The 12,344-nt window shown below is 35.3% G+C and overlaps 1 protein-coding gene, 1 long non-coding RNA gene and 1 other non-coding gene across 3 annotated transcripts; 1 reads left to right on the top strand and 2 right to left on the bottom strand.

Annotated features, from left to right (window-relative positions):
* Positions 1-1,766: 1,766 nt before the first annotated feature.
* On the top strand, positions 1,767-2,126 carry LOC103428195 (uncharacterized). Its single transcript, XM_008366290.3, has one exon. The coding sequence runs from the start codon at positions 1,767-1,769 to the stop codon at positions 2,124-2,126; it is 360 nt and encodes a 119-aa protein (XP_008364512.1).
* A 708-nt stretch (positions 2,127-2,834) lies between these two features.
* LOC103428172 (uncharacterized) lies at positions 2,835-6,364 on the bottom strand. Its single transcript, XR_528427.4, has 4 exons — positions 6,089-6,364; positions 5,660-5,847; positions 3,817-3,940; positions 2,835-3,710 (listed from the first exon to the last, which is right to left on the bottom strand). It is a non-coding gene; the product is annotated as an uncharacterized protein (transcript).
* Positions 6,365-8,532: 2,168 nt separating this feature from the next.
* On the bottom strand, positions 8,533-12,036 carry LOC103428173 (uncharacterized). Its single transcript, XR_528429.4, has 3 exons — positions 11,531-12,036; positions 9,618-9,755; positions 8,533-9,512 (listed from the first exon to the last, which is right to left on the bottom strand). It is a non-coding gene; the product is annotated as an uncharacterized lncRNA (long non-coding RNA).
* Positions 12,037-12,344: the final 308 nt, after the last annotated feature.

Below are 12,344 nucleotides of genomic sequence, written 5' to 3'. Positions count from 1 at the left end.
ATTGCAAGGACTATATAAGAGGAGTTGTAGCCTTCATTAGGGCTTTGTTTTGGTGAAATAGAAACACCAATCTAGATTCCCTCTACGGGGCCAATCACTTAGGGAGGATTTTGCTAGCACCAAATCCTCCCCATGTCGCTCCTCTACGCTTCACATATTTTTTTTTGGTGACTTAGAGTTCCCATTCTTTTCGGACTTGGAGATCCAATTCAAATCAAACAAAAGAAGTAAGGATTGAAGCCCTCACATAGATTTACTCATAGATTTGATATCAACTATAGAGAATAAATAGATGTGTTTTTAATATTTTAAGCTCAACAATGGTCACTGCCTTTCTCATTAGAACTTTGAATCCCTTTAGGCCTCGAATTGCACCAGCCCAAATGTGTCAAGAATCTCTCAAAGTTTTTCCACTCATCAAACCGTCGAGTTAGTTTATTTGGGCCTTGACCAATTGCGTTTGGCCCAAGTCCCATGCAAAATTGGGACATCATATGATATCTCCCATTATTTTTCAAATTTTTTGTCTCTCATCTCCAACCCTCTAAGGTCCTAATTATTTGGAGTTCGCAAATATTTGGCAATTTGGTAAAACATTATTACTTCTCTCCCCTGTTTTTTTTTATGGTTTTTTTCTTCTTTCTGTTGTTTGAATTGGGTTGTGGTTGTACACAAAGAAAATCTTTGTATTTTGCAAGGTTCTAAAAGATGTTAGGCGCTAGTCAGGCGGCTGGCTGGGGCCTAGCGTCTAGACGGATTTAATTAAATCTATGATATTTAGTGTAAATAAGTGTCTATTTATACTTAAAATGTATATAATTTCATCATAAACTACAAAATAGAATGACATATATATTATGAGCTATTGGAACATAATGAAAACATGGGAAACAAGCATATAATGTGTGTTCATTTAAGTATTCAACACGTCTCTTAAAATTTATTGGAAAAAATAAAATGCCAAATGAATGTTATCTATTTTCTGTCTAAGTGAGTCGTAACCTAGGCGGGTCTTGGCGGGTGCCTCAGTAGGTCTAGGCACCATTTCTTAATTTTCAAACGCCTAGCCATTAATCGGGACGGTGACCAACCACCTAGCGCCTAGGCAGAGATTTTTAAAATAGTGGTATTTTGCACCTCATTTGTCGTGTCAATAATAGATAAAACTATTGACCAAAAGAATAAAATATAAGCAGATAAAGTTAATTAACTTCTACCATACCATTGCATGTAGTCCAATATCCTAGTGTATAGGGTATTAAGTTTTTACTCATTGCGTTCTAGGTTTGAAACTTCTCTCTCTAAATTATTGTAAATTGTAATAGTTTTGAACTCTCATCCTTCCTTTTAATAATAGTATGTAAAAAAAAAATGAAAAAAAAAATCACTATGCTATACCATGCATGAAAATTAGGCCAATTGGATAAGGTTGGCATTGGCAATTTGTTGGCCCGAATTAGAACTGGTTAAGCTGTGTTTCCGGTTGGCAACACCCTAATCCCAATACCAAAGTAACAAAAATAACATTTGGTTGTTATTTTTCCAACCACAATGAGTTTGCCTCCAGAAAAACTAACTCCCAGAAAACATTGTATATCTCAATCTCTTTGTCTCTCGTCTCCCTAATCCATCACTAACATGTTGTGATGGTAGAACCCTTTGCATCTGCATCCCCACCCATTCTGCCTCATATGCAAGCTTAGCCTGAAGGCTGTAGGGTTTCACATACATATATACATATATACATATATATACACTGTAAAACCATGAGCCTTAATTGCCTATCATGCCAGGTCCGGCAAAGAACAAGCTCCTCCGGCGACAGGGATCATGCGAGCAAGGAGAAAGCTTATCGGAAACTCTGTTGCGTAAACATCAATATCGACAGAAGCTGGTCCGGGAACTTAACTTCGCCACCTTACGAGCAGATTGAAAACTCATCTATCTTCGTGCTGGAGAAGAAGGGGAAGAAGGGGCCCGGTCATCGCCGGCTTATGACTACAGGCGGAGTTGCATATGAAGGGAGCACTGAACCGCGCCTGGTCAGGAGCTCCGGAATGAGAAGGGATTGGAGCTTTGAGAATTTGTCGCTCCTCAGAAATGAGAAGAAAGGGAGAAACTCATAAATTATAATTCGCATTAGTTAATTTTTTAATATTTTCATCGTATTATTTGTTTATTTATTTTCTGAGTTGTGTTTTTATCTTGTAATTCCTTATTCAAATGTACATGTTGGTTATTCCTAAATATTCTAATTAAAAAGGAGAGAAGCAAAGTGAGGGTCAATTTCTTTCGGGGTTAGGGTTCATACATTTCTGTGCGTGTTTGAGACATTGCCCTAAGTGGTCAGAAATGTAAGAAAATGAGTTAGGATTTTGGAAATAGGGTTCTATCCGTACCGACGTAAGAAAGAAATAAAAAGAATAACGTAATGACAACACTAGTTAATGAATACGATTCTCTCATCTGTATTCCCTGCTTGTTTTATTCACTGTTAATTTATTCAACCCTATGACGAGAAACAAGATGGGGACTGTAAGGCGATAAAGGTAAAGAAGAAAACATTTCTTTTCAGAAAGCAAGCTACTTCTAACCGTCGCTAGAAGCATTTGATTCGAGAGAAAATATTTTGGAAAGCGACTACTTCTGCATAACACCATTTCTCCGAATCAATGCTGCTTCTGTCAATTGAACCCGTCGCTAGAAGCATTTGATTCGAGAGAAATCATGGACCAATGTTGATTTAGATTCGATACAGGATCGACAACAATTCAAATAGATCTTTTCTTTTAGGATTGAAAACAGACAAAAATTCGATACATATGCACAGACGATTCACATGAAACAAATTTAGATGCAATCCAAGATACATGGCGTTTTGAAGAAGCGAACATTCATTCAATCATCACAGATGAAACATTTGGGGAAATTCTCTACGTACTTCATGACCAGTAACCATACATTACGATGAGTTTGACGACTTACCTGGTTTTCTAACTGAATTGGTAACAAGGTTCAAGACTCTTTCTCCGTCATTGCTAGCCTCCACATATGCAACTCAGTAATCAACTAACTTAGACTCTACGCTTACTGTTTCCCCGTCCCTTTTCTGCCAGTAATCAACTTACCCGAAGATTCAGACATGAAACCCGTTAAGTACCATACCATACCATTGGAATAGTTAGGACTCCTCTGCCATCTGCTTTAGATTTTCTTCTTTCTTGCATCGGCTTTCCAATCTCTTCGACCAAAGTTAGATACATGCATTTCGCAGTTATTCTGGTTCACAGTTATCTCAGACAGGGATTCAATATCTAATTGCGGCTCTGCCTTAGGTCCAAACAAGAACACACTTTGACCCTCACTGGTTGACGTAAGAGTAGGGACAGCATAACCATTAGGGGTAATTTCAGCGGCCTTAGAAACATGAGCACTCCTTGCATCCTTTTTCCAATCTCGTTTACAGTACACACGGGGTGTGTAAATGAACTCATTTCGTTGCACTTCTACTTCTGGTGCAGTTGGTTGCTTTATAATGCTAGACTTCTTCAAATCTGCTTCAAGACGCTTACGGGCTCTATATCTACGTTGTCGTTCTCTGTTCTTCATGCGACGAGTCTGAACATCATTACGATTTCTGGTGCGCTCTCTTTGATCAATAGGCTTCATTATAAAACTATCTTCTGTTTGAACAACGTTCATATCTTTGCCTGTCTCACATTCAGACCAAGTCTAGTAATAAAGCATGAACAAACAAAACAGAGGAATGAAAACAACACACACAAACAATGTTTCCCTACTTCACAGTAAACTTACCATTAAAGTTTGCTTGCAGCTAAAAGTTGACAACAAGCTTCAACTACGAAACCCCTTGTAATGTTGGATGGGGGAACATGACTTGCTCCATCTATAATCCCAACAATGCACCGCTTTAAGTGGTCTGACAAAAATTTGACAAAAATAGGTCTAGCATGAAGAATAATATGGAAAATGAACAATTAATGCACATGCTTAACAAACCAATAGAGAAAACATGATCAGGAATTCATTTGATCGAAAGTACCAGCCAAGCATACTCTTCCCTTAGACATCACATTTGTGAGATATACATACGCGGTTTTGTATGATTGAGGATCATGCAAGTTTCAATTTACATCAAGGGCAAAAAATAAAATCTGAACAAAGGACATCTCAAAATTTGCTTTAGACCCTCAAGAAAAATGCATTTAACAACATGTGTGGTTTCCTATGGTCGAGGATCATGCACGTTGTTAAATCCCCTGTTGTTAAAAGGTATTATCGTTCAACAATGTGCATCATGTGCTGTCTAATAAAGGAGTTTACATGCACTTGTTGTATACATTTTAGCAAATTCTATGCCATTTTGTTAAAAGGTATTATCTTTCAACAACATGCATCACGTGCTGTCTAATAGAGGAGTTTACATGCACTTGTTGTATACCTTGTGGAAAATTCTATGCCATGCTGCCACGAGTTATCTTTTGTAAAAAAATATCCAAACCAATAATTCTCCCATATTGAAAGACATGGTTCATACACAATTCCAACTTGATAGTAATACCAAATATTTTTAATCGTCGGTTACATTAAGTAATTATAAATTTATTAAAATATAATAATATTAACACAAAATCCATGAAATAAATTTTAGTTGGTATCTACTGTAAAAAAACAAAATCTTTCGGCCCTACATTGACAGTAACTAACTACACATAGATGCTGACACCAGCAGCATCTACAATCTTTGGCCAAAGATCATAATACAGCTTCCCAATTGGATCAACAAAAGCAAACAAGATATCTAGAGCCATATCTAGTAAAAAAAGGACAAATATTAACAAAAAGCAAAATCAAAACCACTTCTCTAGTACATGATTTTGTACTTGCAAACAGTTAGACAAACGACCACAGGTGAGGGGTTTTCTAATAATGTGATGTCCTTCAGTATCTGATTTCTACAAGTTGGTGTCCTTCACTATCAATCAGTTAGGATCCAAACAAACTGTTTTCTAATAAAGACCAACAAAGTACCACATCAAATTGAATACCTTAACTTGGTGCGATATAGTTTTACTAAAGCAAATAGAAAAACCAATAAAATGAACACTTGAGCAGTAAAATGAACTGCTTTTACTACAGAAAGTTTACAGAGCTACTTGGCCGCACAAGTTGTGTTGGAAACCTACGAGAAAATTGTATTTGAAATCAATAACAAAATTCAAAACTTGGTAGTTGCATTCAGTTATCTCATAAAAGCAAATAATCTCGAAAATCGCAAGACTATTAGTTGATCAACATGAGTTTAAAAAGACCTACAAAGCATACTAGATCAATAACAATGTCCATTTTCAGTATTATGCTAGCCCTCCACAATTATATAACATTACTGTACTAAGTTACTATCAACTCCTTGTGTCAGCAAAAACTAATCAACTGAATCGCTAACGATCATCCAAACATTGACATCACATGTCTTTCTAATAACAGAATATGACATTATGTGTTTTCTGTTCCATGTTCTATACATAATCAGTTTCCATAAAATCAAACCCTAAAAGTATAGAACTAAAATGTACAACAAAACATCTTATTGTAAAGGCAGACAACATCAAACCCTAATCAGTTCGGGAGTTATTACCTGAGCTATTTCGGCGAGCTTCAGAGAAACAAATCGACTACAGCCTCCTCGATTTGGGCTTCCAACAACCGCTCAGAATAACGAGAAACAGGCAGGAGACAACCAAGGAGGCAGACGAGATGGAAGCAGACAGAGATGCAGAGAGAGGAACATATCCCTAATGAAATTCAACTAGCCAAATGGCGTTTCTGAATTCAAATAAACAAACTGGAAGTGAAATTCAAATAACAAATCAAAGCTCTGATAAAAAATAAAATAAAAAAGCTCAGTAACCAAATTAAAACACACAGAGAAACTTCACAAAATTTAGCAATTGAATTAGGGATTTCCACTGAGATTGGGTAACAATGTGAAGAACCATATGAAAATACGGAGATTTAAACTATAATTTAAAAGAAAAATTCAAATTTGAAACAGTAAATTACTCACCTGAGAGTCGGGAACATCGCTCATGGAGAGAAAGCCCGAAACGAAAACCCTAACCCTATAAAATTACAGAATACGAAAGAGAGTTGCCGGAAGAACCAGAGGAAAGAATCGGAAACCCTAACCCTTAGCACGATTGTTGTTGAGGACGAGGCTAAAAGTGGTTAGAACGGGAGGAGACAAAGACAGTCTGAGAAAGACGAGGAGGGAGGGCCCACGAGATAAATATTGTGACGTGTCTAACAGCGAGTGTTACGGTTGCGCAGGTTTGATTTCCATTACTGTTAAATATTTTACTTTTAATACTCTATCTTTGACAAAAAATAAAAAAATAAAAAATTTACTTTTAATCCAGTAATCTGGTCTCGTTTACAAATATTTTTAAAATGATTGAAAATATGTTTCTTATGAGAAACACCGGTTATGCTTTTATTTATTATTATTATTTTTTATTTAAGGAAACACTTTAACCACTTTTTCATGATTCATTTACATTTTAATTAAGGATTTGTTTAAAAAACATTACCATTAAAAGCAATTTCAATTATTTTAAAAGCACTTCTAATCAAACCTTAATTGATGTCAAATTGTTTGGAAGTGTTTTGAAAATAACTAAAAACATTTTAGATCATTAAAGGCGCTTTTGACTGCGGTTGACAGAAAAATTTATAAGTGCTTCTAGGTTGAAAAAGCACTTGAAATATTTTCTAGAAGAAGCACCTGATGCACTTCTTCAAGTACTTTTCTATAGGATTTGCATTTTGTCTTAAAAATTATGATGTACTCCAAATAGAAGGAATGAGGATCCTCTCCAAATCGTCTTTGTGCCCGAATATCATTTAATCACGTATATTCATGTGTGATTATAAATCATTTAAAATTATTTTATTTAAAATTGAACACAAGCATTATTTGATGAAAAATGATCACATGATGTATGATGAACGGACACGATTAAAAAATCTTCGGAATCTACATAAAGGAAATCCGGAAAGGATCCTCATTCAAATAGAAGTGCTTTGACATGAAATCGCTTCTGATAAACAAATGCTTTTTAAAAAAGCATTTCAAAACGGGTATGCCAACGCATGTTTTTAAAGAAGCATTTGCAAGCGGTTATGCTACCCACGTGTTTTATCATTTCTCACCTACCCAAAATAAATAAATAAAAAAAACTAATGAAAAAGACTTGAAAGCTTTGAGTTTTAATCAAAATGATAAAAATGTGTTGTAAGTGAATAGTACTATAAGTGATTTTTTTAAAGTAAAAATGTCATTAACGATAAGTGAACAGTACCAACATTAAGACTCCCATTAAAAAATGGAGAATGCTAAATCTCTCTCGTTTTCCTTTTCATTTTGGGGTGCTATCCACACACCCATTTTACTTCTTACACACTCCTTATTAATTTTTATCTGTTAATTTTCTTCAATTCATCATATCCGACAGTTGAAAATTAGAAGGGTGTGTGAAAAGTAAAATGAGTTGTGTGAATATCATACCCTTCATTTTTTGTCTTCCCAACTTATCACTTGACACATAAAGTTTTTGGGTTAATCTCAATTTACTACCCTAAAATTTCTTGATTTTCAACATTTCATACATTAAGTTTTTTTCGTCCTAAAGTGGTATCTAAAGTCATAATTATGAGACAATTTCATACTTTCGTTAAGTTGTCTGTTAAAATAGATGTTAACTTGTGACGTGACACTCGCATGAACAGTGACTAGAAGCCACGTGGAAATTAAAAATTTGAATAAAATTTAAAAATTATAAAAAATTAAAAATTGAAGTCGTCGTCCCAAGCCTCGCAATCCTCCATCTTTCCTATCCTTCTTATTCTGTTGTAGGTGCCACGTCATAAGTTAATGCTTGTTTTAACAGACGCTTAACGGAAGTATGAAATTGTCCTATAATTATAACTTAGGTACCATTCTGGAACGAAAAAAATTTGATGTACGAAATGTTGAAAACCAATAAACTTCAGGATAGTAAACTAAGATTAACCGAAATTTTTTTTACACATTAAACTAAAAAAATTACAAATTACAAAAATTCTGTCTTTCTATGTGATAATATATGTCAAGTCCATACCAACAAGAATTTTTTTCATTGCAACCAAAATATTTTGAAAAGAGACTACTACTGAATAACACCATTTCTCCAAATCAATGTGTCTTCTAACGATTGAACCGCTGGAACCACATTTGATTAGAGAGAAATCAAGGCCGAATGTTGATATATATTCGATACAGGATCTACAACAATTCAAACAAATCTCTTTCTTTTAGGATTGAAAACAGACAATCTAGTGACTGAGGCAGCTAACTGCCAATGCCAATATGCAAAACGGATAGCAATACAACAATAACAAAACCTTATCCCAGGGATCGGCACACAACAGATAGCAACTTAAAAGAAAATTGTCACCACCAGCGACAGAAGCTACCACAACAAAATGCATTATTGTTACTGAAAGAGCATGTCAATTCACATTTCTTGAAACTTGTTAAGCATACAACGAAGATCAAAGGCATGCCCGTCATTATGACGTGGTAGCACTGCATAAAAGAAGCGACATTCGTCCAAACCAAAAAAGAAAAACACACAGACATTGAAATCCCATCAATCCTCACAGATGAAACATCTGGTGAAATTCTCTATATGCTTCATTAACAGTTATCATACATTATAATGAGTCTGACCACTTACCTGGTTTTCTAACTCAATAGGTAACAAGGTTTGAGATTGTTTCTGTCATTGTTAGGCTTCCGAATATGCAACCCAATTATCAACTTAGAGTCTACGCTTCCTGTTTCCTCGTCCCTTGTACGCCATTAAGAGCATAACTTGAAAATTCAGACATGAAACCCATAAAGTACCATACCATACAAATGGAATAGTTAGGACTCCTCGGCCATCTGCCTTAGATTTTCTTCTTTCTTGCATCGGCTTTCCAATCTCTTCGACCAAAATTAGATACATGCATTTCGCAGTTATTCTGGTTCACAATTATCTCAGACCGGGATTCACTATCTAATTGTAGCTCTGCTCCAGACAAAAACACACTTTGACCCTCACTGATTGACGTAAGAGTAGGGATGGCATAACCATTATGAGTAAATTCAGGGGCCTTAAAAGCATGAGCACTCCTTGCATCCTTTTTCCAATCTCGTTTACAGTACACACGGGGTGTGTAAATGAACTCATTTCGTTGCACTTCTACTTCTGGTGCAGTTGGTTGCTTTATGATGCTAGACTTCTTCAAATCTGCTTCAAGACGCTTACGGGCCCTATACCTACGTTGTCGTTCTCTGTTCTTCATGCGACTTGTCTGAATATCATTACGGTTTCTGGTGCGCTCTCTTTGATCAATAGGCTTCATTATAAAACTATCTTTTGTTTGCGCAACGTTCATATCTTTGCCTGTCTCACATTCAGGCCAAGTTTAGTATAAAGCATGAACAAACAAAACAGAGGAATGAAAACAACACTCACAAACAATGCTTCCCTACTTCACAGTAAACTTACCACTAAAGTTTGCTTGCAGCTAAAAGTTGACAACTCGCTTCAATTACGAAACCCCTTGAAATGTTGGATGGGGGAACATGACTTGCTCGATCTATAATCCCAACAATGCATCGCTTTAAGTGGTCTGACAAAACAGGTCTAGCAGAAAAAATAATGGAAAAATAATCAATTAATGCACATGCTTAACAAAACAATAGACATCACATTTGCGACATACATACGCTGTTTTGTATGATTGAGGATCATGCAGGTTTCAATTTACATCTAGGGCAAACAAATAAATTCCGAACAAAGGGCATCTCAAAATTTGCTTTAAACCCTCAAGAAAAATGCATTTAACATGTGTGGTTTCCAATGATCGAGGATCATGCATGTTGTTAAATCCCCAGTTGTTAAAAGGTTTATCTTTCAACAATGTGCATCACGTGTTGTCTATGAGAAGTGTTTACATGAACTTGTTGTATACCCTTTGGCAAACTTCTATGCCATGCTGCCACTAGTTATCTTTTGTAAAAAAAAAAAATCAAAACCAATAATTCTCCCATAGTGAAAGACATGCTTCATACACAATTCAACTTGATGGGTAATACCAAATATTTTTAATCGTCGGGTACATTATGTAATTATAAATTTATTAAAATATAATAATATTAATGGAAAGTCCATGAAACCCAAAATTTAGTTGGTATCTGCTGTTAAAATAAATAAATAAAGTCTTTCTGCCCTACATTGGGATTGACTAACTACACATAGATGATGACACCAGCAACATCTGCAATCTTTGGCCAAAGATCATAATACAGCTTCCCAATTGGATCAACAAAAGCAAACAAGATATCTAGAGCCATATCTAGTAAAAAAAAAAAAAGAATAAATATTAACAAAAAGCAATATCAAAACCACTGCTCTAGTACATGATTTTGTACATGCATACAGTTAGACAAAAGACCACAGGAGAAGGGCTTTCTAATAATGTTGATGTTCTTCAGTATCTGATTTCTACAAGTTGATGTCCTTCACAATCAATTAGTTAGGAGCCAAATAAATTGTTTTCTAATAAAACCAACAAATTACCACATCAAATTGAATACTTTAACTTGGTGTGATATAGTTTTACTAAAGCAAATAGAAAAACCAATAAAGATAAACTAGTAAAATGAACTGCTTGTACCACAGAAAGTTTACTACTTGGCCACACAAGAATACTCCATCAATCTTGTGTGAGAAACCTATGAGAAAATTGTATTGAAAATCAATATCAACTTCCATTTTCAGTGTTTTGCTAGCCCTCCAACCAACATTTAATATAAAATCACTGTATTACTAACTATCCACTCCTTGTGTCAGCAAAAACTAATCAAATGAATCGCTAACGATCATCCAAACATTGACATCACATGTCATTCTAATAACAGAATATGACATTATGTGCTTTCTGTTCCATGTTCTGAATTCTGATCAAACCCTAATAGTATAGAACTAAAATGTACAACAAAACACCTTACAGTAATGGCACACAACATCAAACCCTAATCAGTTCGGGAGCTATGACCTGAGCTATTTTGGCGAGCTTCAGAGAAACAAATCGACTACAGCCTCCTCGAATAGCGAGAAACAGGCAGGAGAGAACCAAAATGGAAACAGGACGAGGAACATATCCCTAATGAAATTCAACTAGCCAAAATGGAATTTCTGAATTCAAATAAACAAACAGAAAGTGAAATTCAAATAACAAATCATAGCTCTGATAACAAAACTCAGTAACCAAATTAAAAATACTTCACCAAAATTTAGCAATTGAATTAGGGATTTCCACTGAGATTGGGTAACAATGTGAAGAACCATATGAAAATATAGAGATTTAAACTATAATTTAAAAGCAAAAATCAAATTCGAAACAGTGAATTACTCACCTAAGAGTCGGGAAAATCGCTCACGGAGAGAAAGCCCGAAACGAAAACCCTAATCCTACAAAATTACAGAATTGGAAAGAGACTTGTTGGAAGAATCAGAGTAAAGAACTGGAAACCCTAACCCTTAGCACGATTGTTGTTGTGGGCGACGCTACAAGCGCTTAGAAGAAGAAGAGAAGGAGACAAAGACAGTCCGAGAAAGGCGAGGAGGGAGGGCCGACGAGATGAAGGGGTTTATACAACCCTAATTTTCTCTCTGACAAGTTTACCTCAAAATTTACCAAACAATCACTACTACGCATTTCACAAGCACAATATAAAAGTGCTTCCGATAGCGTTTAGCAGAAAATTTCAAAGGCGTTTCTGACCGTGTTTAATAGAAAAATTTAAAAGTGCTTCTATTTGAAGTGCTTTCTAGAATAAATATATAATGGGTTAGTTTGGGGTTGTTATGATGTGAAAAAAAAAATGCGATTTTCAAAAGCAGCTTTTTGCTGTTTTGAATCATGATTTTGACAAAAACCACATTTTATTTTTCATTTACCAAACACAATTTTAATTTCAGTTTTTTAAAAAGGGGCCAAATCAGCCATCTTTTATGAAACACTTCAAGTATTTTCTCTCAAGCATTTGCATTTTATTTTTCGATGTACTCTAAATCGAAGTGCTTTGACATGAAAGCGCTTTGGATCAAAAATACATTTTAAGGAAGCATTTCCTAACAAGTACGCCTACACACATGTTTTATCTTCCCACCTACTAAAATTGGAGAATGCTATTGCTAACCATCTCTCTCTTTTTCCTTTCCAGTTTT

The sequence above is a fragment of the Malus domestica genome, chromosome 06 (assembly GCF_042453785.1).
Source record: "Malus domestica chromosome 06, GDT2T_hap1".
NCBI classification, from domain to species: domain Eukaryota; kingdom Viridiplantae; phylum Streptophyta; class Magnoliopsida; order Rosales; family Rosaceae; genus Malus; species Malus domestica.
Note: the sequence above shows the minus strand (reverse complement) of the source record. Positions and strands in the feature narration are given on the sequence as shown.